Source organism: Anas platyrhynchos, chromosome 1 (genome assembly GCF_047663525.1).
Source record: "Anas platyrhynchos isolate ZD024472 breed Pekin duck chromosome 1, IASCAAS_PekinDuck_T2T, whole genome shotgun sequence".
NCBI lineage: Eukaryota > Metazoa > Chordata > Aves > Anseriformes > Anatidae > Anas > Anas platyrhynchos.
In genome coordinates this window covers 180,275,805-180,300,745 of record NC_092587.1, presented here as the reverse complement: position 1 = coordinate 180,300,745, position 24,941 = coordinate 180,275,805, and the positions used below count along the sequence as shown (strand labels likewise).

At 37.1% G+C, this 24,941-nt stretch overlaps 1 protein-coding gene across 1 annotated transcript in view; it reads left to right on the top strand.

Moving 5' to 3' along the window:
• Positions 1–378: 378 nt before the first annotated feature.
• COG6 (component of oligomeric golgi complex 6) overlaps positions 379–24,941 on the top strand; it is a 51,952-nt gene continuing 27,389 nt past the window's right edge. The window contains exons 1-10 of the mRNA XM_038174145.2: positions 379–587; positions 1,709–1,852; positions 2,585–2,656; positions 4,398–4,456; positions 15,733–15,844; positions 17,426–17,508; positions 17,740–17,810; positions 18,909–19,002; positions 22,630–22,758; positions 22,864–22,955. Of these exons, the coding sequence (XP_038030073.1) occupies positions 477–587; positions 1,709–1,852; positions 2,585–2,656; positions 4,398–4,456; positions 15,733–15,844; positions 17,426–17,508; positions 17,740–17,810; positions 18,909–19,002; positions 22,630–22,758; positions 22,864–22,955 (967 nt within the window). The 5' untranslated portion in view covers positions 379–476. The remainder of the gene's footprint in view (positions 588–1,708; positions 1,853–2,584; positions 2,657–4,397; positions 4,457–15,732; positions 15,845–17,425; positions 17,509–17,739; positions 17,811–18,908; positions 19,003–22,629; positions 22,759–22,863; positions 22,956–24,941) is intronic.

The following is a 24,941-nucleotide window of genomic DNA, read 5'->3' as shown; positions in this document are numbered from 1 at the left end:
TCTTATCACAAATCTCCAAATTTTCCTTGTTCCCTAAGAACTGCAGGTACCAGGGGTCGTGTATTTTGGTCTCATAACCAACCCGAATGGTAACGAACCCCATTTCAGATACTAACAAAGTATGTTTGCAGGATTACAGATAGGTATTCCAGGAATGCAGCGTGTAAGTAAAACAGAGAAATCTTTTACAATTCCAACTTTAAAAGGTTAATCTTTCAAAGCCCCTCGGCGGCCTCTGTGAGCCCGTGTCCCCTCCGCGCCCCCCAGACGGACTCAACTCGGCTCCCGCCCTGCAAGCTGCAGGATCTCGGGACCGTAGCCGGCACCACGCTTGTGGAGCAGGCAGAGGGTGACTTTCTGTGTGTCTGTCGGTGCCTGTCTGTCTGTCTGCCTGTCACACAGCGCCAGCCTTGCAGGAGGAACCAAAGCCCGGGGAGCGCGTTTCCTCGGGAGCCGCTCCGCCGCCGCACGCAGCCATGGCCGACACCGCCGCCCCGCCGCAGGTCGCAGCCCCGGCGGGCCCCGGCATCAACCCGCTGGCCCGAAAGCTCAATAAAATCCTGGAGACACGGCTGGACAACGACAAGGTGGGGAGCCGGGCTCCGGCACCGCCGCTGAGGGGGGCCAAGGGGGCGGCAGAGCCGGGCCGGGGGCCGCAGGGCCCCCGCAGGCTCCCCGAAGGGAGAAGGGAGCCCCCGGCGCTGTCCCCGGGGGCAGGCAGGGGTCTGCAGTGGGAATTGGGGATAAAAGTTGGGTTTTGGCCCCTCGGGGTATGCCCCGCATCGCTGCCCGTGCTGGGGACGCTGGTGCCACGTAGTTGGGGTGGCACCGCTGAGGCTTCTCCTGGTTGAGGTGTTTTGTAGTCGTGCTTTAACCAGCTGTGAGCTTTCTGGTTAAAGCAGTTATAAAGGAAAAAAATAAATAGATAAGAGTCTGTTAAAACATATACAAAGACGAGAGACCTGAGCCGGCAGTGTGGCCAGGTGGCCAAGGAGGCCAACGGCATCCTGGCTTGTGTCGGGAGCAGTATGGCCAGCAGGAGCAGGGAGGTGATCGTCCCCCTGTATTTGGCTCAGGTGAGGCCGCACCTCGAGTACTGTGTTCAGTTTTGGGCCCCTCGCTACAAGGACATGGAGGCCCTGGAGCGTGTCCAGAGCAGGGCTACGGAGCTGGTGAGGGGCCTGGAGCACAAGGCCTGTGAGGAGCGGCTGAGGGAGCTGGGGGTGTTTGGGCTGGGGAAGAGGAGGCTCAGGGCAGACCTCATTGCTCTCTGCAACTGCCTGAAAGGAAGGGGTGGGGAGCTGGGGGTCGGCCTCTGCTCACAGGTAACCAGTGACAGGACCAGAGGGAATGGCCTCAAGCTGTGCCAGGGGAGGTTCAGGTTGGCAGTGAGGAGACATTTCTGCTCAGAAAGAGCAGTCAGGCACTGGGACGGGTTGCCCAGGGAGGTGGTGGAGTCACCGTCCCTGGGGGTATTCAAGAAGAGGTTGGACGTGGTGCCTGGGGACATGGTTTGGTGGGTGACATTGGTGGTAGGGGGATGGTTGGACCAATTGATCTTGAAGGTCTTTTCCAACCTTCATGATCCTGTGATTCTATACTGTACCTTTTTGTCTAAAGCAGTGAATTTGGGGTGGCTGCAGACTGTGCAATGTGCTTCTTTATAACCTAGTGAAATGTTAATTTAATTTGCCTTTCTACTTTTTAGGAAATGCTGGAAGCACTCAAGGCTCTCTCAACCTTTTTTGTTGAAAATAGCTTGCGGACCCGAAGAAATTTGCGTGGAGACATTGAACGACGAAGCTTAGCCATAAATGAAGAATTTGTCCACATATTCAAGCAAGTTAAAGAGGTAGCAGTTTTACAGTTTGATTAGCTATCTTGTCAGAGTATGATTTAAAAAAGAAAAAAGGGTTATGAGTAATCATGATTTTTTCCTAGACAAATACATTTACAATAAAAATGTTTAATTGTTCATACCATTTGATGAAAACATTGCACACAGGTGATATTTCAAACAAACAAAAAAAGATTCAGGTGAACATTGATCTTTAGGGGTGCTTTCTCTCCATTGATTATATAGAGTAACTGTAGAATCATAAGACCAACTCAGGTTGGAAGACACTTCAGAAGATCATCAGGTCCAACCTTTCATGGGAAAAGGAGGGCCTAGATGAGATTATCTGGCACCCGGTCCAATTGCATCTTGTAAACCTCCAGTAAAGGGGATCTGCCATGTACTTGGGAAGATTGCCCAAGTGATTGATTGTTCTCACTGTAAAAAAAATTCTTTCTTCTATCAAGAGGAAACTTCTCCCAAACAATTTGTGCCTCTTGCCCTTTATCTTTTCCATGTGGGTCCTTGTGAAGAGAGAGCATCTGTCCTCTCTGTAGCCAGCCTTTAAGTACTGCAATACAGTGATGAGATATCCACTGAACCATTGATTTTTCTAGGTGAACAGAACTAACTCCTTCAGTTTTTCTGCAGAGGGCAGGTTCTCCAGCCCTTTGGTTGTCTTCATGGCCTTCCTTTGGACTCTCTCTGTTCTTGGACTCTCTCTTACTGTTATTTTAACTTATTTAGGAGCTTGAGAGTATAAATGAAGATGTTCAAGCGATGAGCAGCTGCTGTGAAGATATGTCCAGTCGTTTAAAGGTAATATATGAACAAATGTGCTCTGCGTATTTTTCTTTTTAGGATTTAACTATTTTCTTTTAGAAGAATAGTTATTTTGGAGGATTAACAGTGACACAGATGTTTCACTAGTATGTGTATTATGTATTTTAAAATATTAATGTTTCTTTTTACTTGAAAAATGTGTTGAGGAAATTATTTTGCTTTCTTCCAAGTTCAAATTTTGAACATAGCGATACACTTCTCTGAGAGTATCAAGGTAGTATTTGTGTTTGAGTGGAGAGAAAATATTTCATTAGACTACATGTGTGATAGATTAAAGGGTTAACTATTTTCGTGGTTTTTGATTTAAAATTTGAATCATTCACACCGACTAAAGCTGTTGAATTACATGTTCGCATAAATACATCAAGTATATTTATAAGAAATTATCTTGTTATCCATTGAGCAAGAACACTCTAGTGTACCATCTTGATTCTGTTGGTTTTGTTTCATAACATGTCTCAGGATGCCTTTGTGCAACAAAAGCAATTTGTTCCATATTAATCCCGAAGCCACGATGTAGGTGTTTCATAACACATTGCTAAATCTTATCTGGTTTCAATGTACAAGTTCAATATTCAGAACAGTCATGAGTTTAAAAGGATTATGGATACTGAAGTGTAGATGTTTGCCAAACCAAATCTGTTCTGAGTACAGCACATAAATTGTAGCGTGTGAATGAGGATTCTTCACTAAAGTCTCCTGTGATAACCTTTCCTTTTTCCCCTGATGTGTACTCAAAAGGTAATTAAGTGAAGAGGTTTCATGGAAATGATATGTAATCCTCCTGAGAATGCTTGTAGTTTGATGAACTTGTGCCAAAAAGTGTGAGAATACAGTTAGCCTGCTGCAGTACTTAATTTTCAGTTTTGGAAAGCGATGAGTAATGTAGCTCTGAGGTCTCACATCTCTTTGAATGCTGTTAATCTGGATGTATTCCCTAATGCAGTTCAGGAACAGTTTGACTAAACTGTCAGATGTGGAAATGAGTTGAGTGTCCATGCGGCTTTTTGTTCTTTTCTGTCTTTAGATCATGAAGTGTAGCTGTCATCTGTGATTTTTTTTTCTTTTTACACTAGAGCCATCCCACGGCGATCTCTTTTTCTGTTAAAATCAGTAGGTAGTTTTGTGCTGTGCCCCAGAGGAGGTTTCTGCTAGTGCCCTTTAGCACTCATAACTTGTCTTAATTCAACACATGTTTTCTTTAGCTGTACGAATAGAAAGTAAGTTAACAGGGCCAGGAATTAGCACTTGGTTGTCAAACATTCTGCTGTTTTATCTGTAATAGGACATCAAGACTTCCAAGCATGTGTTATAGTTGAATAAGAAGGCATCAATGTACTAAGAATAGAGAGAAAACAACATATGAATAGGAATATCCATAGCATATAAGGCATAAGAGTGCTTAAAAAGTAGCATATTAAGAGAGCAGAACAAATACAAGATATGAAAGGGACTGTATTCATTAATCAGAAAGCTCTTTACCTTTATTGTTTTGTAAGGTTGTGGTATCATGCAGTCCAAACAACAGACTGGTGTGCAAATATGAATATATATAATGATAAAAATATGTATAGATAAGATTGTTGTCTTCTTTTTAATGCCTGAAAATTGGGAGACTTGAGAAATACTTCAAATGTATTATATATTTTAGAAGTTGTGTAATGCATTTGACATGTTTGTGTTTTTCACATTCTTGATGATTCTAATTGTATTCTAGGCAGCAAAGGAACAAACCCAGGACTTGATAGTAAAAACAACAAAGCTCCAAGCAGAAAAGTATGTATGCCACCTCATTTATTTCTTGAAAACATGAAAATACTGGTGTAATTTTATTTTAGGTCTGGTACTGCCACTTTTATTTTTGTGTAAGGACTGTTGGTGGTTTTTTTTTTTGCATTTGCATGTTGTTTTTAACACTCTCCTGTGTTCGTAGCTCAATTAGAATAAAAATGTAGAATTCTTAAGTTTATTACTAAAGGATACAAAAAGTTAAGAATATGTTAATGCTTATTGTCATAAAAATTGACCTTTTAGGGAAGAGAAACAATTATAGTTGTACAGTGTGCTGAGTAGGGATTTGCTTTACCTATGTCAGTTGATGATGTAAGTTAAATAATTTTCTAATAGATACAGTCCTACAAGATCAAAATTGTTTAAACAATTCTTTGATTTAAATAATCAAAATTCTTTAGACTTCACAGGAAAGGTAGCAGGGAGGGAAGGAACTGGGATTTGTACTTTTAAAAAGTTTGTGACCTTGGGGTAATTCCTGTACTGATGAGACCTTACCAAAAGTAGTTCAGCACTAAGTCTTGCATTAGTTTTGTGGGCTTTGTGGTGGTGTTAATGCTTTGCATCCGTTAGAAATCACTCTTGTGCAGGGACTGGACATAAGAAGAGAGTTGGTTTATGACCTACTTTTCCATCTTTAAAGCTAACTGTGAAATATATAAGTACCTTAATGAGCCTAATGTAGACCACTTTTTCCTTGGTTCTCCAGCTTCTTGTGAAAGATCTGTATTTTGCTATTTTCAGTATTTTTATTCATAGGAAGAAGATAATAATAGCCCATGACAGGTTCATGTAATCTTTATCGTTTTTATGGCTAAGGCATCTTGTTTTACAGCTTTAGCCTTTGTCAGTTTAGAAGGATGAATCTCCTTCCTTTACAAACTTTCTTCTGAACATTATATATAGCTCACTAGAGATTAGAAGTAATTATTTCCAGTGATAAGTTTCTAGTAGAAGTTATGACATTGGATAGCTCTGGGTGCACTTTCAAAATTAATGGGTTCATGTTGTGGACTTCAGTAGCAAGTGGATTACCTCCTGTGAGAGTCTGAATGTGAGGTTAGAGTGTAATCTGTACCTAGGATAAAGTCGAATGTACAATAACTGCATAAAGTACAGTACTGGTTGGTATAAAATGAAGGATTTGGCAAAGTGATGGTTTAAGTAAGTGAGCAGAAGTCGGGGCTTAGAAAACTTGCTATTTTGAAGATGAGTGCGTGAGGCAGTAAGATAGAGAAGTGGTCCTATATTTTTGTGTAGTCTCAGGAAAAGGAATTCTGCTTTGATTCCTTATTCCGAAGCAGAGTGGAAAGATACCAAGACACATCCCACGTGCAGTATGTCTAACTGGTCTTAAAGTCCATTAAAGGAGATTATGCAGACTGTACATCAGTACTTCTACAATATATTCCTTACAAAATAACTTACTTAAAAGGCTTCCTGCAAACTAACATGTCAGGTACTGAACATCCCTCTAGCATGAGGAGAAAAAAATGTAAAGGAAGTAGCCTGTCCTTAAGGCACTCTGTGACCTCAGAGTGCACACCTAGGAAAAAGTTATCTTTTGAAAGCCAATTCTGTAAGCGTACCATAAAAGCACTCACACTAGCAGAAGCCAAACAGTATTTGTCATTTTACAATGTAATGGTTGTGGAAGACTCACAGTGCTATTTATTAACAAGGTTAACTTTTTTTTTTCCCTGGCTAAATTTATGGCAATTTTAAAGAAGAGTTGCTGTTGTTATTAATTTTATTTTGTCAAGCCACAAAGAGAAGGCTGTTTTGTTCCATGTGAGATACCTGAGTCATTTCTTCTTTTGACTCATTGTTTCTTCTTACGCATCTCTGTGATTTAAATCAGGCACACGAAGAGACCTCTTCGATCAAATGTTAGGGGTTTCTTGAAAAGCTGAAAACTTGCCTACAGTCCGAAAAAATACAGGTCTTGTATTTTCAACCTTTCACATTAACAGGCAACATTTCTTAGACAGAAAAAGAATAAAAGGTGAAACTGGGAGGCCATACCTTCTCTTCTGAGGGTTGTCCTAAAATGCTGATTGAAATGCAGAGAAAGTAAAAGCTGGGCCCATCCAAAACCAGGGCAACTGAAACAGTGAGTCTAAAGCAAGAACAGTCAGTCTAGAAAGTGGCAGTAGCTGTTGAGGATATTCATTCTTCAGAATTCTTCCTATAAGAATGAAGATGTCTCTTTTCTTACCTTACTGCGGAAGTTACAGAACTCATCTGCAGATTTCATCAGTCCCAAATTTCTACTTCTACCCTCTGTGGTCCTACCGTTTATTTTATTATATGCTTTTCACAAGAAAATGAGTTAGAAGTTGGTGAAAGTTCAGTATAATGTGTATTTGTATTCAAATAGGATTACTATAATAGATTTTTCTGTGTAATTTTTAACATCTAAATATTTTTTCAAAACCAAATTCCATTTTGCATACTACAAATTTGTATTTATGAATTCTTTAAGTTCTTAAATCAGTGCTTTTGAATTAAATGTTTTTAAACGTTGCCCTGAAAAATGAAATTAATGGTGTTATTCTTTTTTATATTAGTTCTATACTTCTTTTTCCCACTAGTAGTTACTGAACATTTTGTAATAGCAGAGATAAATCTTTCATTTTGCTGAACCAGATGTTTATGCTGTCCTTGAGGAAAGTTATTTTGGCTCCGACCTTCTCACAAAGTTCTACATTAAGTCCTCATCTCTTTTTACCTTTTTAGCTTTTTTTTTTTTATAACTTCAGAAATCACACCATACTGGGTTTGCTGTACTAGCTATAGATGAAAAAAATAATTCCTTCTATCATGATTAGCATTTATCTGATTTACTTCAGCTGTTTCCTCCTCCTCGGAAAATGTTTTGATTTGATTCATTGTTCTAAAATTGAAAGAAGGCAGTAAACTTTCAGATGAATTCCATATATTTAAAGCAATTAGGGATTTACCTTTTTTAAAATGTGTTATTTTTGTATCTGACAAATTTTAGAGAAAATGAGCTGGTATCTTCACTCAGATAACCTGATGAAGTTAGCAAGTTACCTGTGTTAGGCAACTAATAGAGTTAGTAGTTCAGAGTTTTATTTACTTCCCTTCATTTTCAAAGAACATAGTTTTGTGTAACTCTGTTAGCCCTTGGTTTGAACAAAGATGTCTCATCTTTTTGTACTCTTAGGGCTGTTTTCAGTAAATGACAGGTGGAACCTTTGACTTGGGTAAGCACTCTTCATGCCTGACCTGTTCTCAGGGAACTAAATTTTGTCAAAAAGTGTTGCAATTAGTATCAAGTTTAAATCAAATTGCAATTAGAACAATGTTCACTGCAAAATCAGGGAAAGGCTTTCTAACTGCAGTTGCAACTTTATTCCCTGAGATACACAAAGCAAATACGTAAAGGAAGCATTGAAATACTGTAGTCTGTTTTCTTAGGTTGTGGTGGTTTTTGACCTTGCAAATGTAAGTATCTCTTCAGAATTTTTTCCATATGTGGCATTTTAACCTGCATAGTGTGATTTTTTTCTTCTTTCTTTTTTTTTTTTTTTTTTTTTTTCTCCAAGAACAGTACGATAACAGTGAAATATGAACACTTTAACTGAGAATGCTTATTCATGCTTTTGGCTTTGCCAGGTGTTCTTTCTCTCCTGCAATACTTGCTGAGGAATGGCTGCGTCAGTGGTTCCATGCAGGGTATTGGTTTATAATGCTCCCCTTGTTATTTTTTTGCATAGTTTTATCACTATTGTTAGCTGTACTTCATGTCCTAAGTTCCATTTTCATGTTCCTAAGCTTCTTACTTGAATTCCTGGTTGCTTTTTCTAGCCTCTCGAATTTGTGATTTGAAGGTGTAGTGGTCCCTCCGCAGCATCATGTAGGTAATGAGCTATTTGGGACTTCCTATGTTGGTAACATGCACGATTAAGACACTTGGTTAAATAGCTGGGGAAGAAAATAAGATGCTCATCTCGGATTTCAGTTAAAGCTTTGGCATTCTCAAATTGTTTGCTAGTTGAAATAGTTGTATTGTACATTAGAAGCAGAGCAGTTTTCCTTCACATTATTTAAGTTATGGAATTTGCTTAATGTAGGAACTAGTTCTTTTTTTTTTTCTCTAGTGTCTTTAGAAATTGAGATCACAACTTGATAGAACCACGCAATGTGAAATAATGTAGTCTAAACCATTTAGCCCATCTCTCTACAACATAGGATTAATTTATTGATGTTCAGTGATGTGGAGTGTTTAATAGAATGCTTTAATGTATTTCATAATAACCTTCAATAATAAAGAAAAACTGCAGTAGTTAATTTTGGCAATTTCTGTGAACTGCTGAAAATCCTCTTCAGTATCTTCAGTAAATTGCTGTACATTTACTTTAGCAGGCTAATATTGCTTTCAGGTTGCATTAGGCTTTGTATGTATAGTAAAGAGTAATTTGTTTTCAAACAACATCTGCTGTTTCTTAAAATATGTGGGTTTGTTTATTCCCTTTGCTAATAGGCTGACAGAAAAATGATCATGTTCCTTGAAGTGTGATTTTTTTTTTTTATAAAAGATTCCTATGACTTGTCAGTTCTCCTGCTGTATGCAAGTTTAATTCTTTTTTTCTTCTTTGTATGAAGCCAAAAGCCTACTTGCAGTACAAACTTCTTTACCTTACACTGGGAGCAAGTTTCCTGGAGCTCAATACAGTTCCAGAACCAAAGAAATTACAGTGCAGTTCCAAAATTTTGTGTGCAGAATGGCAGAAGCCTGGCTTCATAGTAGTGCTACCAGCTGTTTAATGTAAGGTGTTTTGCAGGATTGTTTTTGAGATTAGCCACGAATGACAGTTGTGGACTTAACAACTGAAGAGTGACACCAGAAGATAAGTTACAATGTAAAAGTAAATACAAGTAAGAAGACTTATAAAAGTAAATAAAAGTGATTATGTGAGCGTATGCATGTGTGCAGGGAGATTACAGGGAGATTTCTTCTGTAAAGAAGGAAGACCATAGTCTGAAAACTGTATAAAAGAATGAGAATGGAAATAGATTGGACAGTTGTTTTTGAGACAGGCTAGAAGATTGCAGGGCTTTCATTGAGATTATGCCCTTGAACACCTTTATACATTATCTTACGTTGCTAATTTCTATTAATTGTAATCTTCAATGGAGCAAAATGTGTTTCAGTGTTAGAGTCCTTATTAGTTCTGTTGATTCTGGAAAATCAGTTTTTGTAGTACTAGTATTGTTTTGCTTTAAAAAAAAGTGGTTTCTGAGCCTATCTTGAAATGCAGCATGTACTTCTATTTGTCTTAATTGAATTATGTTGAAACTTGCTATTTATTTAAATTCAACAGCCACGGTTCTTGGAGTTCACTGAATGATTTGAGTGTCACCTCAGTGATCAGTGCAAGGTCAAAAGTCTTAGGAAAAATGCTTCTCAGTGAACATCTGCTGCTTCAATAGCGCTGCTTCAATATACTACAGGTCTCTCATGCTTGTCTCTTAGGGATACTTTTCCATTTTCTTTTCTGTTTTCAGAAACAACTTTTTTGTCATAGTCAATTTGGAAGTGATTCAGGCAGTTCAGCACTATTTGTAGGAGGTTTAGAGAGGTATGCTGAGAAAAGTGGTGATCTGGTGGTTTGCGTTAAGGAGATATACTTCATGGCATGACCTTTTGAAACTTGTAGTTACATTTATTCCTGTGAAAATTCTTCATGAGGAAAAGCAGTAATTGCCTAAACTGAATTATAATTTGGGGTGTGTGCGTGTGAATGTTTGAAATTGTGTGCCTGATTTTCTTTCCTGATTTGTACCACAGTAAAGCATAGGCGATAGGGCATAACGCAGGAATCAAAGCAGCTGTAATGAACCTGAAGGCAAAAAAAAACAAAACTAATTTGTCACATTCTGGCCATGAGCAGCAAAAGGGGAAAAAAAAAAAAAGGGCCTGATTTGGTTTCCTATGTGCTCAATCCTGTATTCGCATGAGGCATATTCTTGATCAATATGAAATGAGGCATGGATTTACAGATGGAGAAACATTTCTCAGAAGTGTGCAGTCAGTTATACGATAGCATTCCTGACTGATATTTGTGTGATCTGCTCTTAGGAGAAAAGTCCCCGAGCAGAGAGCCCATGGTGTTCCCTGGAAATTGATTTGGGTTCTTTTGTTGTTTCCCTAATATCTGATTTAGTTTTCCTTTTGCTGCTGGTTAAGCTCTGATACTGCTCCAAGTCGATACAGAGAACAGCGTGCTGTTTCCATGCCTTTGGTGACATTTTACAATTTGATAACAAATTCAGCAGTCCCATTTCAAATGCCTTTCTATCAGATCATATACAAAATGTGCTGAAGATATCAGTCTGTTTGATGTGACAGTATCTCACCTCTACAAGATGCAAAAGAATCTATCTACTGGAAACATGCTTCTTTAAATTTAATCTCTCTTCACAGGTTAGAAACCATGTATTGTATCTTAACGATTGCTAAACACTGATATATCTAGTAAGTATATACCTCAAATGACTGCTGTGAAGTTCTGCATGTGAAAATCTTAGCCAGACTATTCTGTAAACACAGATGATGTCCTTAGAAAGCCTGATGGTTATGTCAGGGAAAAGCAAGAACAAAAAGCTCTGTGACTTTATTTAGAGCATATAAGCTTTTTAATTCTAGTGTCTAGTAATCGGACAAGATTTGAATCATTTTGGTGCAGTTAATATCTTACGTTGTTAACCTTTCCATTTACCATTTTTGATTTTATTCTTTAAATCCATTTGTTTTTAGAGTGTAATGTATTATATAGCACAGCTACTGCATTGCAGGTTTACTGTCTTTAGATTGGGACTTCAGCTTGGAGAAACCTAAGTTCAAGTCCACTTTCCTGCTGTCAGCTCTCATTTGCATAACGTCTTTCAGAAACTCATCAACAGAGAAGTACTTAATTATTTTTGCATTTTATTCCTGCTGCTGTTCTTGGAACACTTACCTTAAAAGCTTGTTGGTCTTTCAAGCCTTTTCCTCATTTCCCACTTAATTCTTAGATGTAAATCAACCATTTGCTCATCTTGTTCTTGATCTTAAAGGATACGTGTATTTTATTTTTTTCCTTATATGTCTTCAGTCAACAGTCATCTGTCCTCTCAGCTTCCATCTGGGGAAGATTCTTAGGCAGACCATCTTGAAGTCTCCTCTCATAAAACAGGTTCTCCATTCCCACTGTCCCTGCTAGCTCTGGTCTGATGGGAGTCCATTGTTCTTGAACAATGATAATTGGGTTTATGATGTTTTCCAGATGAGCTCTCACTAAAGCTTTCTGTAATAATAATGCTATTTTTCTTTATCCTGGAAATAGGTTAGACAATTCACTGTGTGCCTTCCTGGTTTTTACTCTGGCAGAAAATATAATAATTATATTCTAAGATGGAATTGGTCACCAAACATCTTCACATAATGACTGTGTTCTCTTTTCAATAAAAGATGTCTGTTTGACAGTCAAAATGTGCCATAAACATTTGTTCTACAAATGCATTTTTACTTATGCAGCTGGTACTTTTTTTTTTTTTAGGAATGGATACTTGTGTGTAGGTTTTTTGTTGTATAATTGCATATATTTGCCTTCCACAAAAACATCATAGAAAAGTAATTTTTCCAGCTTCTGCTGAAGAGCACTTATATCTGTTGAAGATGGTTGTTATTTTTTTGAGTTAAAAATACTAAAGATATCTTTTGAGTCTTTAAAAATATGAACGTTGAGCCCTCAGGAGTGCAAAATAAAGGACTTTCAGAAAATTATGCTCTGCCTTCCTAAGAAAAGGACACTAGTAAATTGTTATAGTATGCTTTGGTGGTGAGATAGAATTAAATTTTGGAGAAGTCTGTTTCTCCTCCACCTCATTTTTCGAGCTGTCTAGGTGATAATCCTAACAAACAGTGTGCATTTGTATTTAGTTTGAGGGAAAAGTGCATGAAGTGCATAGTTTTCCCAGCCTTTTGAGTTCTCTTGCAAAAGAATTCTGTCTCCGTGGTAACGATTAAAACAGGGGAAATTGCTCTTTGTTGGAGTCCTGTCCCCCATCCAAGCTCAAAAGTCCACCAGTGCTTGGCACTTCCCTGCTTTGCATCAGCGCTGTGCTCCCGCGCCCTGTGAGCCTTTATGCAGGGGTAACTTTTGTAGGAAAACAACCAACCATCCTCCGGGATGACAACACACTTCGGCTTTTCTTCTTCTATACTGTGCATGCCAAGAACAGTGTAGAAATGTTTAGGTTGACAGACAGGGCTGGGGGTCTCGAAGTCCCCGAATGTTTCCACGGATCCCGGTTCCTGTGGGATGTAGGCAAAGTGGCCTTATTCCAGCTTTTCTTGGGGCCTGCATTCTGGGCTTTGCACAGCACTTTACCCAGTGAAATAACTGTAGCAAGCTTGAGAGATACTGTAATCAATTTCCCTGGTTTAATAATATTCATTAAATTCTAGTTAAAAATCTGTTTGGTTATCTCTGAGGAAATACCGATGTCATTTAATACCCGTGTGAGTGTGTTGATCTCATTAATACTGGGTGCTGCCAGGTAGAAGGCAAGGGTACAAAACACGCATGTTTTGCTACTTTTACTACTTTTACTTTACTTTTACTTATTTACTATCTCTTTCTCATGCAGATTGATAATCAAGACAACTTACACAGTAAGTGTAAGCAGAGGTGGCTAACCCAGTTTTTGAAACTGGATTCAAGTAGTTTGTTGAAATCCCGTGTCTTTTGTGCAGAGCCTAAATGAACGGGCTTTATCAAAAGTCAAAGATGTGTGCTTGTGGATTTAGGATAGATGCTTTTCATCACCTCCAAATCACAGTCTTAAGAAAAATGCATGAAGCATTGCTGCCACCTTGAGGTGGTTATCTTAGGCTTACATCGTGGAACTTTTAACTTAGCAGTATGTTAGAGAACAATGTATTGACTTTTTTTTTTTTTTGTAAGTAGATTGCTGAGAATGTGCAGAGTGGGCCAATGAACAGTTATGGCAGGGGTTAGCCAAGACACAACCAGAGATGGGAATGGCTTTAGAGCACGAATTTTGATGGAGCCTTGTTCTTTGTAGCAGCAGGAAAAAAAAAGAAAAAAAAAATAGGAGGACTGTGTAGAGTGAGGTCTTGCAGAAGGAGAGAGATTTGGTAGTGAATTTCTGTGTGATTTTTCATTTACAGGATTTTTCTTTACAGGAGTAAATGGGGCACAGAATCCCAGAGCTGACTAACAGTGCCTTTATGTATGTCTCCTGACTCTGGGCCTTGTACTTTGGAAGTCTACAACACTAATTCCAACAAATAAGCAAAACAAACTGAAAAAAAAACCTGTATCTCTGATATACTGCACTTCTTAAAACCAGATTTCACCCTGCCTCAATTCAGTGAAACTCTACAGACTACTGCTGAAAGCTCCTGTAAAAATATATTTTAAAAATCTGACAAATGAGATATAATTGTAAATGGAAATATTTTGTAAGAACTGTTAAACATCTTTATGCTCAGACCAAATGCCTCTACATCCCAGTTGTTCCTGTGTTTACAGGAGATCTCATTTCTTCAGCTGAAACCAAAGATAATTTTGCATTTGCTTTTTCCAGTCTTTTTTATTTTCTTTCTCTTTTTTATTTTCTTTCTCTTCCCTAAAGGGAAGAATAGTCCATTGTAAATCTACTCAGATTTGTAGTTAAATATAAAATAGGAACCTCCCTCACAAGAGAAGAGAGCAACTAATTAAAGGTAATTCACTGAGCAACATTGGCTGTTGTTTCAACTGAATCCAGTGCTGGTGACATTGATGGATTACAATTCCTCATCACAGTAGCGTGCAGCAGCAACGCATTGCTGAAAGCACCATCATTTCATGAAATCTGAAGTGTCCATGCCTGATTTCCAATTTGAGTAGCCAAGGCACATGCATTTAGTTTATGTCTCTATGCATTGGGAAGTTGTCAATGTAAAGGCCTAACAGCCACATCTGCATAGGACCCTTGTGAAACCTGACTTGTCATTTAAAGATGCGGTATTAAATCATGAGAGGTTTTGGTTTTCTGTTTTGTTTACATTTTTTCTATGTAACTTAAATACTGGGCTTTTTGTTTGTTTTCTTTTCTGTTAAGCAGTTTTGGATTTTATACTCCTTTCTTTTTTGGTTTTCTGTATGCTATGACAATTGCAAAACATTTTGTTTGACCTCCGAAAAAGTTTGCACAACTGCAGGGTGGGAAAGTCATTGACATCTACAGAAGGGAAGTCTGTTTTCTGTGCTGCTTCAGCTGAATGCAGTCCAGAGAATAGTTGGATAGTAGAGAATTGGTAAATAAGTAAAAGCTTCATTTTCAAGCTTTGGTCTTGTAAGAAAATTTAATTATGGCAGCCAGTAGTAGAAGTGGACCTTTCTGTCTTACCACTCTATTATAGTAGTGTATTTATCTCGCAATAAGTACACTAGAAGCTGAAATGGTCTTAATGTTGTGACAACACTTGTTTCTGTGCCTAGAAGACTAAAGTATTTATTTCATGGAATAATCTGGACCCAAAACACAGTTTGAATTTCTGTTGCTAGTGGAATTCCAGTCCCTTCCTGTGGAATAAAGCGAAATTCATTTGGGTCCTTCTGTGGTTGTAAGGTGTGTGACAAAACACATGCTACTCACAAGATGGAGTTTGGATATTAAATCCCTGTTGTGTTTATTTCAGGAAGGGTAACTAAGAAGGCAATTAGCCATTACATTTTGATTGCTTGTGAGATTAGTACATTTGTATCCCATCAGTATATTGTTAAACAGAAATGCATCTCTTCTGCAGAAGAGTAGATTAATCTAATGATCATTTTCTCATTTTGGATGCTGCAGCTTTTTGTGTCTTTCTGAGAACATGAGCTGAAAGCTCATTCTTTCCTGGATGAATTTGAAAGGAGATAATTGCAAGCATTAAATTGTAGAAGCACAAAGTATCAGGATTAGATATCTTGTGTTACAAATGCTAAGGGAATATTTGTAAAGAACTTCCTAGTTTTCAGATGCGTTAACTTTGCGTTGTTTTACTTAGTAATATATTTAAGGTAATGGAAAATTGTACATGAAGATGCAACTCAAGTATTTGATGGCAAATGTACTATTAGAATTTAATAGCATTGGTTTCTAATGCTTATTATGTTTCCAAAGGTATGAATATGCAAAATGAGTCGGAGATAAGGATTAAAAGCTAATGTCCTTTTCACTTTTTTTTATTGCAGTCAGCGACTAGAAATGAAAGCACAAGTTGCAGATGCATTCATAGCAAAATTCCAGCTGACACCAGATGAAATGAACCTCCTTCGAGGCACAAAAGATGAGCCAATTACTGAGGTAACTCAGCAAACATTAAAAGCTTTGCCCTGAACTTAAATATAAAAAACATCCTAGCTGAATTGTACATGAGATCTTATTATCAGTTTTGTAGCTTCTTTTTTTTTATGGGGGAATGTACCTTTTAACACAGTGGTAAGTTTCTGATGAGTTTGAAATGTGCAATGAAAGATTCTAGTAACAAGAAAGAAAATCAGCGTTAAATTCTAGTTTATATAATGAGTTTATGGGGCAATAAGAGCTATCATGTTTCTACACTTCAAAAAGGCTTTTATGGAACCTCAATTTTTAGCTAAGATGTTTTAAAATTACTACACGCTCAACTAAAGCAAAAGAGAAATTTGGTTGTCTTCGGTAATATGTAGTACTGCCCTTGTCCATGTGCATCTATATGTATATATCAGTATTCAGGAACTTGAAATAATAGAATTTAGAATTTTCTCTTATTATTATTTTGTTGATGAAGCTATTAGGTACCCATTCACTTTTAGCAACCTTCCAAAACAAGTTTTCGAATCTGTTCTTTTTTTTTTTTTTTTATAAGAAGGCTTATTGTTCTGCAGTACAAGCAAACTCAAGCATTGAGTATCATTAATAGATTTTATTATTGTAGTTGCATGGAAACCTTTGCTTTAACTCAGACTATCTGCTGAGATGCAGTATCTCATTTCCACAGGCATCCTGTTTGCAGTTAAAGCATTATTAAAGACATGGAACAGATAACTATAAACAATGCTAATGAAAGCATAAATGGAATGTGTTAAATGATTATGCACTTGAATAATTGCTGTATGCTTTTGTACCAACTACTACCATGAAAGAATATTCAAGCAACACCGTGCCATATATTCAGTGCTTGGTTTGCAGCAGAACAAGTATTAGGCCTTGTGATACCTTGAGATACCTAAAAAAAAAAAAAAAAAAAAAAATATGCAGAAGTAACTGAGGTATGATCCTAGCTGTGCTACTGAAGTTGCAGACTTCAGTAAAGTCATGTAGGTGCTTTTCACCTAGGATAGAATCAACCACTGTGTTTAGAACATCATGTAAGTCAGACTCCTGTTTTGGGGAGATTTATTTTTTCCTGAAGAAAGAGTGATTTGGGTTTTTATAAACACATGGTCTTCAACATAGGTGGTGCAAGGCAGTATGTTAAATCATTGAGTACTTCACTTAGAGAAAATATGTATTTTTACGTGACTTGAACCAGAACAGAACTCCATTTTTCTGAGGTAAACTGTGTTCAGGTCAAAAAAGAAACATGCAGTTACATCTGAATTTTCTGGACTGTTTCCTAATGTCTGAAAGATGACTTCATTCATAAGACCCCTGTTTGATAATGTTAGTATATTTCTATGAAGGCTCTCAAACAGTAACAAAGTAACCTTTTTGTACAAATGTCCATCTAGAGTTCTTCTAGAGTATTTTTTTTTTCACTGATAGCAATAAGTTATTTGGGGTGGAAACATCCCTGAAATTCTCAGTTTAGTCTGTATGTGAAATGGAAAGTACAGAGCGCTAGAGGTGTGAACGAGGTGTTACTACTTCTTGACCCTCTTTTTATTTTATGTATTGGTTTAGGATTTTTTCAAGGCCTTAGGACGAGTAAAGCAAATTCATGATGATGTCAAGATTCTCCTCCGGACAAATCAGCAAAGGGCAGGGTGAGTGTTACTTGGAAGAATGCGAGACAACTGTTTGGTAGTTACAAGCAGAAGTTAGAGCAAGGTGTCATTTTTACTTTATATATCTGTATAGAGTATTTCACATCAAAATGAAGAGTAATAATGTTTTTAAATTTTCATATTTTTCTAGTGGTACTCCTTATATTTTCACATGCCTATGGTAGTACTACTAAAAATAGTATTTGCAAATAAAATATTTTTATCATGTAGGTTGGAAATTATGGAACAGATGGCTTTACTGCAAGAGACGTCCTATGAACGACTTTACAGATGGACTCAAAGTAGGACTACAATTGTTTTTATGTTTATGAATATTATGATAATGGTTCCTTTAATTTCTTGATGTGGATTGAACTCAGTAAAAACCCTTTCCAAGATTCATTAATGAAGCTTTGTGTTTGCTTTTGTAAACTAAATGATTAGCTGGAGATTCACCCCTTTTTGTCCTGTTTGTAAATCTGTATTATTTATTTCTGTTTTCAGATGTTTTTCCACAGAGAACAATATTTACAATTTGGTATTCTAAGCCAATTATGAAGTGTATTGCATTTCATTTTCTTGCAGGTCACAAGGAAGTTCTTGTTTTTGACAATTTGCTAGTAACATTTAGTTTAGTGTGAGGAGTGGCTTATTGTTTAAAAACAAACAAAACCATATTGGATCGCATGATTTTTTGATTGATTGTAGGTGATTATTTTTTCACATGTTTTCTGGATCCAAGTCTCAGTGGTTGATAAAACATCTTGATAGTGTAAAATGTAGATGCTTTTGAATTATGTCTCTCTTCTCTGTTGACAGGAAGAGGTGTGAAAAAAGCTGGTGCAATAGGAGATTAATTTAATTGGCTATTCTTCTGTGGATACCAAAGTCTCAGATAATGGTTGTAATTTCTCCTTAATGAAAATTAAGCATTATTGTGCTGTTGTGTGATTTAGCATATGCGATTTCCACATTCTTGTATGGAATGTACAAGATTATATAGTTACAACACTAAAGCAAAACAAACAAAAAGCCCTCACAGCTTGGTTGCATACTTGCTTCCTTTTTTTCTCAGTAATTTACCTGTAAAGTGTCAGCCTTTTATAAAGGAGCCTAACAGAGTGTTGATGGTTGAATGAGTTAACACTTACACGTGGGTGCAACCACATAATAAGCTTATTTTCATTTTTATTCTTGAGATTAGCGATGGGCATCCATTTTAGTCAAAGTAGTATTTAAGGAGAGAGTTTAATTACCTTAGCACAAACAAGGGCAGGTAGCATATTCTACAATTCAAAATCAGAAGCCTTTGAGTTTTTAACCCATTTTCTTGTTTATCAGCCTGGTATAAAAAGATATTGCAGTGTAAAGAAAGCACTTTTACCACTGTTATTTTATAGATGAGTGCAGGACTTTGACACAAGAGTCGTGTGACATTTCTCCAGTTCTTGCTCAAGCCATGGAAGCCTTACAAGATAGACCTGTCCTGTATAAGTAAGTAAATGTTCATCATCATCTCTAACAGAAATGAGCATTTTCAGCCTGTGAAACTTAAGTTATATCTCCATGAGTTGCAGTGCAAAGGACAGTGACAATTTAGTTAGCATCAGATTTAAAAATTAATATAAAATCACACTTCTCTAAATTCAAAAGTCTTTTTGACATAATTATGATACCGTAAATGTTGGACTTTCTCCAACTTACTGCTTTGAAATTAAAGTAAACTGTCAGAATTTTGATTTTAACTTAAAAGAATTGTGAATTTCTGCTGCTCTCCTTGTAGGGTTTTTCCGAAGGAAAAAAAAAAAAAGCAATGCAAAGCATATGGGTGTCTCCTTTAAAATCCCAAAGTAAAAATTTGACAAATGCTAATTATCTTTAACTGAAGTGCTCCTGGTAGTGAGAATGTCTTCCATTATGAGTTGTTCAGTATATATTAAAAAAAGTCTACTAAATTTGGGCCTCCGAAGCATAGGGGTACTTAGATATGTACATTACATACTAGTTTTTAGTTCTTGTCCAGAATTTGCTGAAGGGATTGTTAACTTGAATGAAGTAGTTCACAGCTAGTAAGTAGACAACGTAACCACGAGGTGGCACTCTAAGAACGTTTTATATTGGGGTGACCATACACCTGAGGAGGAACTGTTTTATCGTTAATCCTAGTACATTTAGCTTCTTTGCTTTTGAGCAAAGGTTTGATTCTTTGATTTGGTTTGATTTTTGTTTTTAATTTAAATGCATTTACCGTATTTTGCAACTATTGCAAATTACTCTTAGCCGCAGGCATGCAGGAGAACAGAACACTCAGCTGTCTTTCAAAGGCTATCTTTGTCTTTAGCTGTGTCATACTGTACATTTTCATGGGTAAAATGTGTAGTGTGAATGGACATTAAACATTCTGTCAGTACAAGAGACAGTGCACATCTCTACAGGCTCTGTCAGATCTGCTAGTAGTTATAGGAAAAGTTGGTGCCACTTGACCTCTCCAGCTAATGCTCCGTACATGCTCTACAGCCAGCTCCTGTATTAGGCCAGAGCTGAGGGTTGCAGACCCCTTTTTGCAGCCTGTCCACCAAGCCCTTTTTCACAGCTGCATAGGATTGTTCACAACATTTTATAGGATTCTTTATAAATAAGTAGTTTCTGCAACAAATATTTTGTTTTATGAGGTTACTTTCAGACTTTACAAAACTATAGTTTTGCTTTCTTAACACTTAAAAATAAAACTAAACTATCTTCTGTTTGAACTCACATCTGTCCAGTTTAAAATGAATCTGCTAAAGAGACTTCATTTTTCATCTGACGTCTTCCTTACGAAAAGCAATACTAATGTAACCTGAAGTAGGACAGTGATAGGACTTCTTTTCTCTCAAAGGCAAAAGTAAACATTACTGTAGAAGATGGAGCCGTGTCTCCCACCACAGATAACCATGCTTAATCACTTTCTACAGCAGTATTGCCAAAATAACAGAACTCATGCTTTATAGTTGAAATCTAAAGATTATTTATATGCCTTTGTACATTCCAACTGCTGAGATCAAAATATAACAATTATCTCATAGGAGAAAACTTCAGTTTGTTGTTGTTCTTATGCATTTAAGCACTGCTGCTAAACTTACTTTTTCTTCCAAATCACAGTCCTTGCATCTGATAAAGGTTGTGATTTGGTTGGATGAAAATAAAATGGAGAAGGACAGGAGTTTAGAAACAAGACTACAAATTCTTGTTTACTTATTTTGAGTTATGTTTCCTTAACTTTAAGGTGGAAGAAAGATTGTACCATTCATGGACTTTTGGAAACTGCAGCCAGTAGGGATCTAAAATGTTTGCTTTTACTTCCTGTTTCTAACAGAAAAAATGAAAACTGTTTCATAGATAGTGCATGGAGTCATAGCTGGAAGCAGTGTGCTTCTTCCATCCTCCACTCTGATTTTCAGAGCTTTTCCACTGCCTTCTTCCTCTCCCCACTAATGATTATTACTTCACTGGGTTCTGGAAAAATTGGAGCAGAGCTGAAAAGAATACAAATGTTGTTTTCTTACCCTATCATGAACACATGTAATAACATAGTATTAAATACTGTGTTTCTAGTGTAAATAATAGTTACTAATGATTTTTTATGCATGCAGGATTTTGTCATAGCAATACCCTTTTCTACTGAGAGCAAAAGCAAAATGAGTCTTTTTTTCTTTTTAAACAAAATTATCATTACTAACTGCTGTTTTCAAAACAAACATCGTGCTATTATGCTGCTGTATTTTTAATGATACGGCTGTTTATTGGAGTGTGGTGGGGAGCTTAACTGGTTTCTCCAAACACTTGAGGTTTTTCACTGCGGTGCTGCTATTCCTGGACTATGGGTAGTCAGCAGATCCCAGAACTCTTCCACTCTTAATTGCATAATTTTCGTGAGTAGTGATTTGTTATAGGCTTACCAGCCTTTAAAGTATAGATAGATTGATCTTTACTCTGCAAGTGAGCAAGTACAGTGTGTGGGGAGAAAAAAGATGTAAAAAGAAATTTCCTGATTCTTCACTGTGTTCCCTCCTTATTCTCCCTTAAATAGTAACAGAGCAAAAAAAATAATGAGGGATCCATTAGATTATTTATAGCATAAGAGAAATCTAATTGAACTTACACTGTGTCAAAAATGTTTCAAGTTATTATTTCCTTTTGTATTTTGTCCTCCGCATCTGTTTAATTGCGAGCATAGTGCTCATTTAACTTCAGTCAGTGAGTAACGTGCTTTCTATTATTATTATTTTATTTTTACATCTGTTCAGCTGCTGGGTGTCATGGGTAAGTGACACCAAGCCTACTCTGTGGCATTTCTTCAGTTATATGGGAAAAATAAGCTGTTGTGTTTTTTTTCTTTTTTTTTTCTTTTTTTTTTTTGCCATTGTAATTTGTGTGCTTTGTTCAAAATACTTAAATTCTGTTGATTGAAAAAAAAAAAAAAGTGTTCCATTGCTTGCAAATGTCCTGTTTCTAAGCAAATAAGCAAGGATATTAGCAATGTTCATTTCCCATCGTTTGTTATTGTGCTTCAGCCCCAACAGGAAAGTAGCCTGCTCCAAAACTGAGCTGTGTGTATCCCTTGGGTACCTCCTCTTTTACCAGCATGCCATTTGGTGTTAACCAGTCTGGTCTGTAGTGTCCATTAAGTATCTTAAGTAAGACTTAGTTGATTGACATAGAGAAACCATCAAATAAATAACTGTCACCATTATTCATCTGGTGGCCTAGAAGAAGGAGATGGAAAGCCTTGTGTTGTGGTGGAGTAAGTTGCTGCTTCTGCCATTTAGCTGTGAACCATATGTGAACAGGACTTCTAGACCCGTCAATACATGCTTTTATGTGCAAAACTGAAAAAGATGATTTTTCATTTATTTATTTGTGTGTGATAAGCAAAGGGAAGGGTCAAGGAAAAGCCATCCTTAGTATCTGTTAATGAGGAGTCAAGAAAATCAGGAAGTTTTGAATGCTTTATAGTAGAAGCATTGGTGCAAGTTGCCTGGAACTGTAGAAACAGTTACTTGCTTTAACTGTAAAGCTGAACTAATCAAGTGCGATGAGGTGAACTATTTTATTTTACTCATTTTCATGTTTTGATAACAGGTACACTCTGGATGAGTTCGGAACAGCTCGAAGGAGTGCTGTAGTCCGAGGCTTTATAGATGCTCTTACTAGAGGAGGTCTAGGAGGTACTCCCCGCCCTATTGAAATGCACTCCCACGATCCTCTGAGGTACTGTACTAGTAAGAATGTATAAGAAATAATTCTTCTTTTCACACTTTAAATCTCTCACACCATGAACCCCTGATTTACACAGAAATTTCTGTCTTTGTTTAGGTATGTCGGGGACATGCTGGCCTGGCTGCATCAAGCTACAGCATCTGAAAAAGAACACCTAGAAGCTATGCTAAAGCTTGTAACTATTCAAGGTAGTACTAGATTTTGAAACATATATTGGGAAGTGATAAGAAAATAAGTTAAAAAGTGTGAGTAATTTCTTAGACTGGGCATAAGATATGAGAGTTGAACTTTCATTTTCCTGGAATTAACTCCAGAATAGCGTAGGTTGCATTTTGCCAGAAGAAAGCCCTCAGCAAAGAAGAGTACTTCAAATTTTACTCTTTTCATTTTACTCACAATAGGTTTACGCTAAATTTATAAAGGGACAAAGAGTTCAAAATTGTCTCTCTGAAAATATTGTGATAGATTACTTGTTGATCTGTTGAGGATTATTATCCCTTGATCATTTGCTTAGTAATTTATTTCAATAATTGTGTTCCTTCCTTCCTACAAGTAAAATGGAGTTTTCTTCTGTCTTGTAGCATATCAGTGTAGGTTTCTGAAGGTCAAAGCAGGCCACTCATAGATGTGTGAAGCTTTTTAATAAAGCTCTCCTTTATTAATGCATCTGCAGATTCTAACACAGATTCTTCAGCCCCTTTGCTGTCTTTTAAGTAGATTGAACCATGCTTTTAAGAAACATTTCATGTAGAAGCTGTAATATGTTTAGCCTGTATGGCTTAAGCCAAAGACTTACTAAACGAATAAAACACGTATGTTCAGTTGTAACAAACCTCAGCGTAAGAGCTGATGTTTAATCTGTATTTTTGGTGAGTTTCTCAGATTGTATGTCTTAATTGAGTCATGCTCTGGGATTTAAAGTTAATATGCATTCTCATTTTCCTTGCTGCTGGAAGTATTAAATAGCTTTTGTAATTAAAGGTATATGAGCAAGTAGGCTGTTTAAAGTAGGACTGTTGTAAATCAAACCAAAGGAATGTTGTTGGGTTTTAGCTACAGTTACAGCATACTGTAGAAGTGAATTTAATTTTACACAGTGATAATATCTCAGAGAGTCAAGAACGTAGACCTCGTGATGCCTGCATGGTGGAGAAAAAGACATGGTAATTCTGTACATGAAAATCTGATGCTTTTGCTGTAAACAGGGAGTTGTTCAGGAAAAGCTGGCCACACAGAGAATGTTACTGCATCTGGTTCTGCAGCTGACTGTGCTATTGCCCAGTCTTCCATTCTGTTCTGAAGTTCTCCTCCTTTGTGCAGTGCTTTGTTTAGCTATTAAGTGCTCTGGTCTTATGGCAGGAAGTCAGGCTCAGATACTATGTCCTTCTAATATAGATATGTTTTGAGAATTTCAGCCATAGGCCAGGGTAAACTACTTGAGAATACACGGAGTAGAAATGTTTTGGAGAAAAAATTTCCAAAAATATCACCAAGACAAAGCTTTTTTTTTCCCAAGGGACTGTTATAAACAAGAGTTTCACTGTTTGTCTGAAGCAAAAATGTTTTTGAGAGCTTATCAGGAATGACTTTGCCATCACTGTTGCCCAGTTTTCAGGAAACCTAGGGAGGGATTCTTACCTTCACAGTGGGAGCAACAAAGCCTAGAGGATGCATCCATTAACTGTTCCTCTGCATCTCTGGGAGAAATACTGATGATGATAGTTGTAGGATAAGGTCTTGAAGATGAAACAGTATTTAATGGGATACTACTGCGTTTAACAAGGACCATTAAGTGGAATGTGCAGCATTATGATTCAGATTAAGTAGATTAAGGTGATATGCATCATATAGCTATAAATCCTGAGTTGGTGCTGACTAATCCAGTGAGCACAGCATGTATTGTACTGAGAGATTCAAGGTGAATTATCTGTATTGTTATACAGTCTTCAGGTGTCTTGTTGCACAGGCTACAGGAAAAGTTAAGTTAGTTTAACTTGCCCATTTAAAAAGTGGGCATCTTGTTGATTTTGATGATAAATCATGAGAGTGATTTGTGTCTCCAGAAATCAAATCTTCCTAACAAAAGGTAGGTCTGATAGAGGCATTTTCATAGGCTTCATCAAAACTGTTTGTTCCGTTCTGTTTTTTCCCTGTTTCCTATAGAGGGAGCCCAA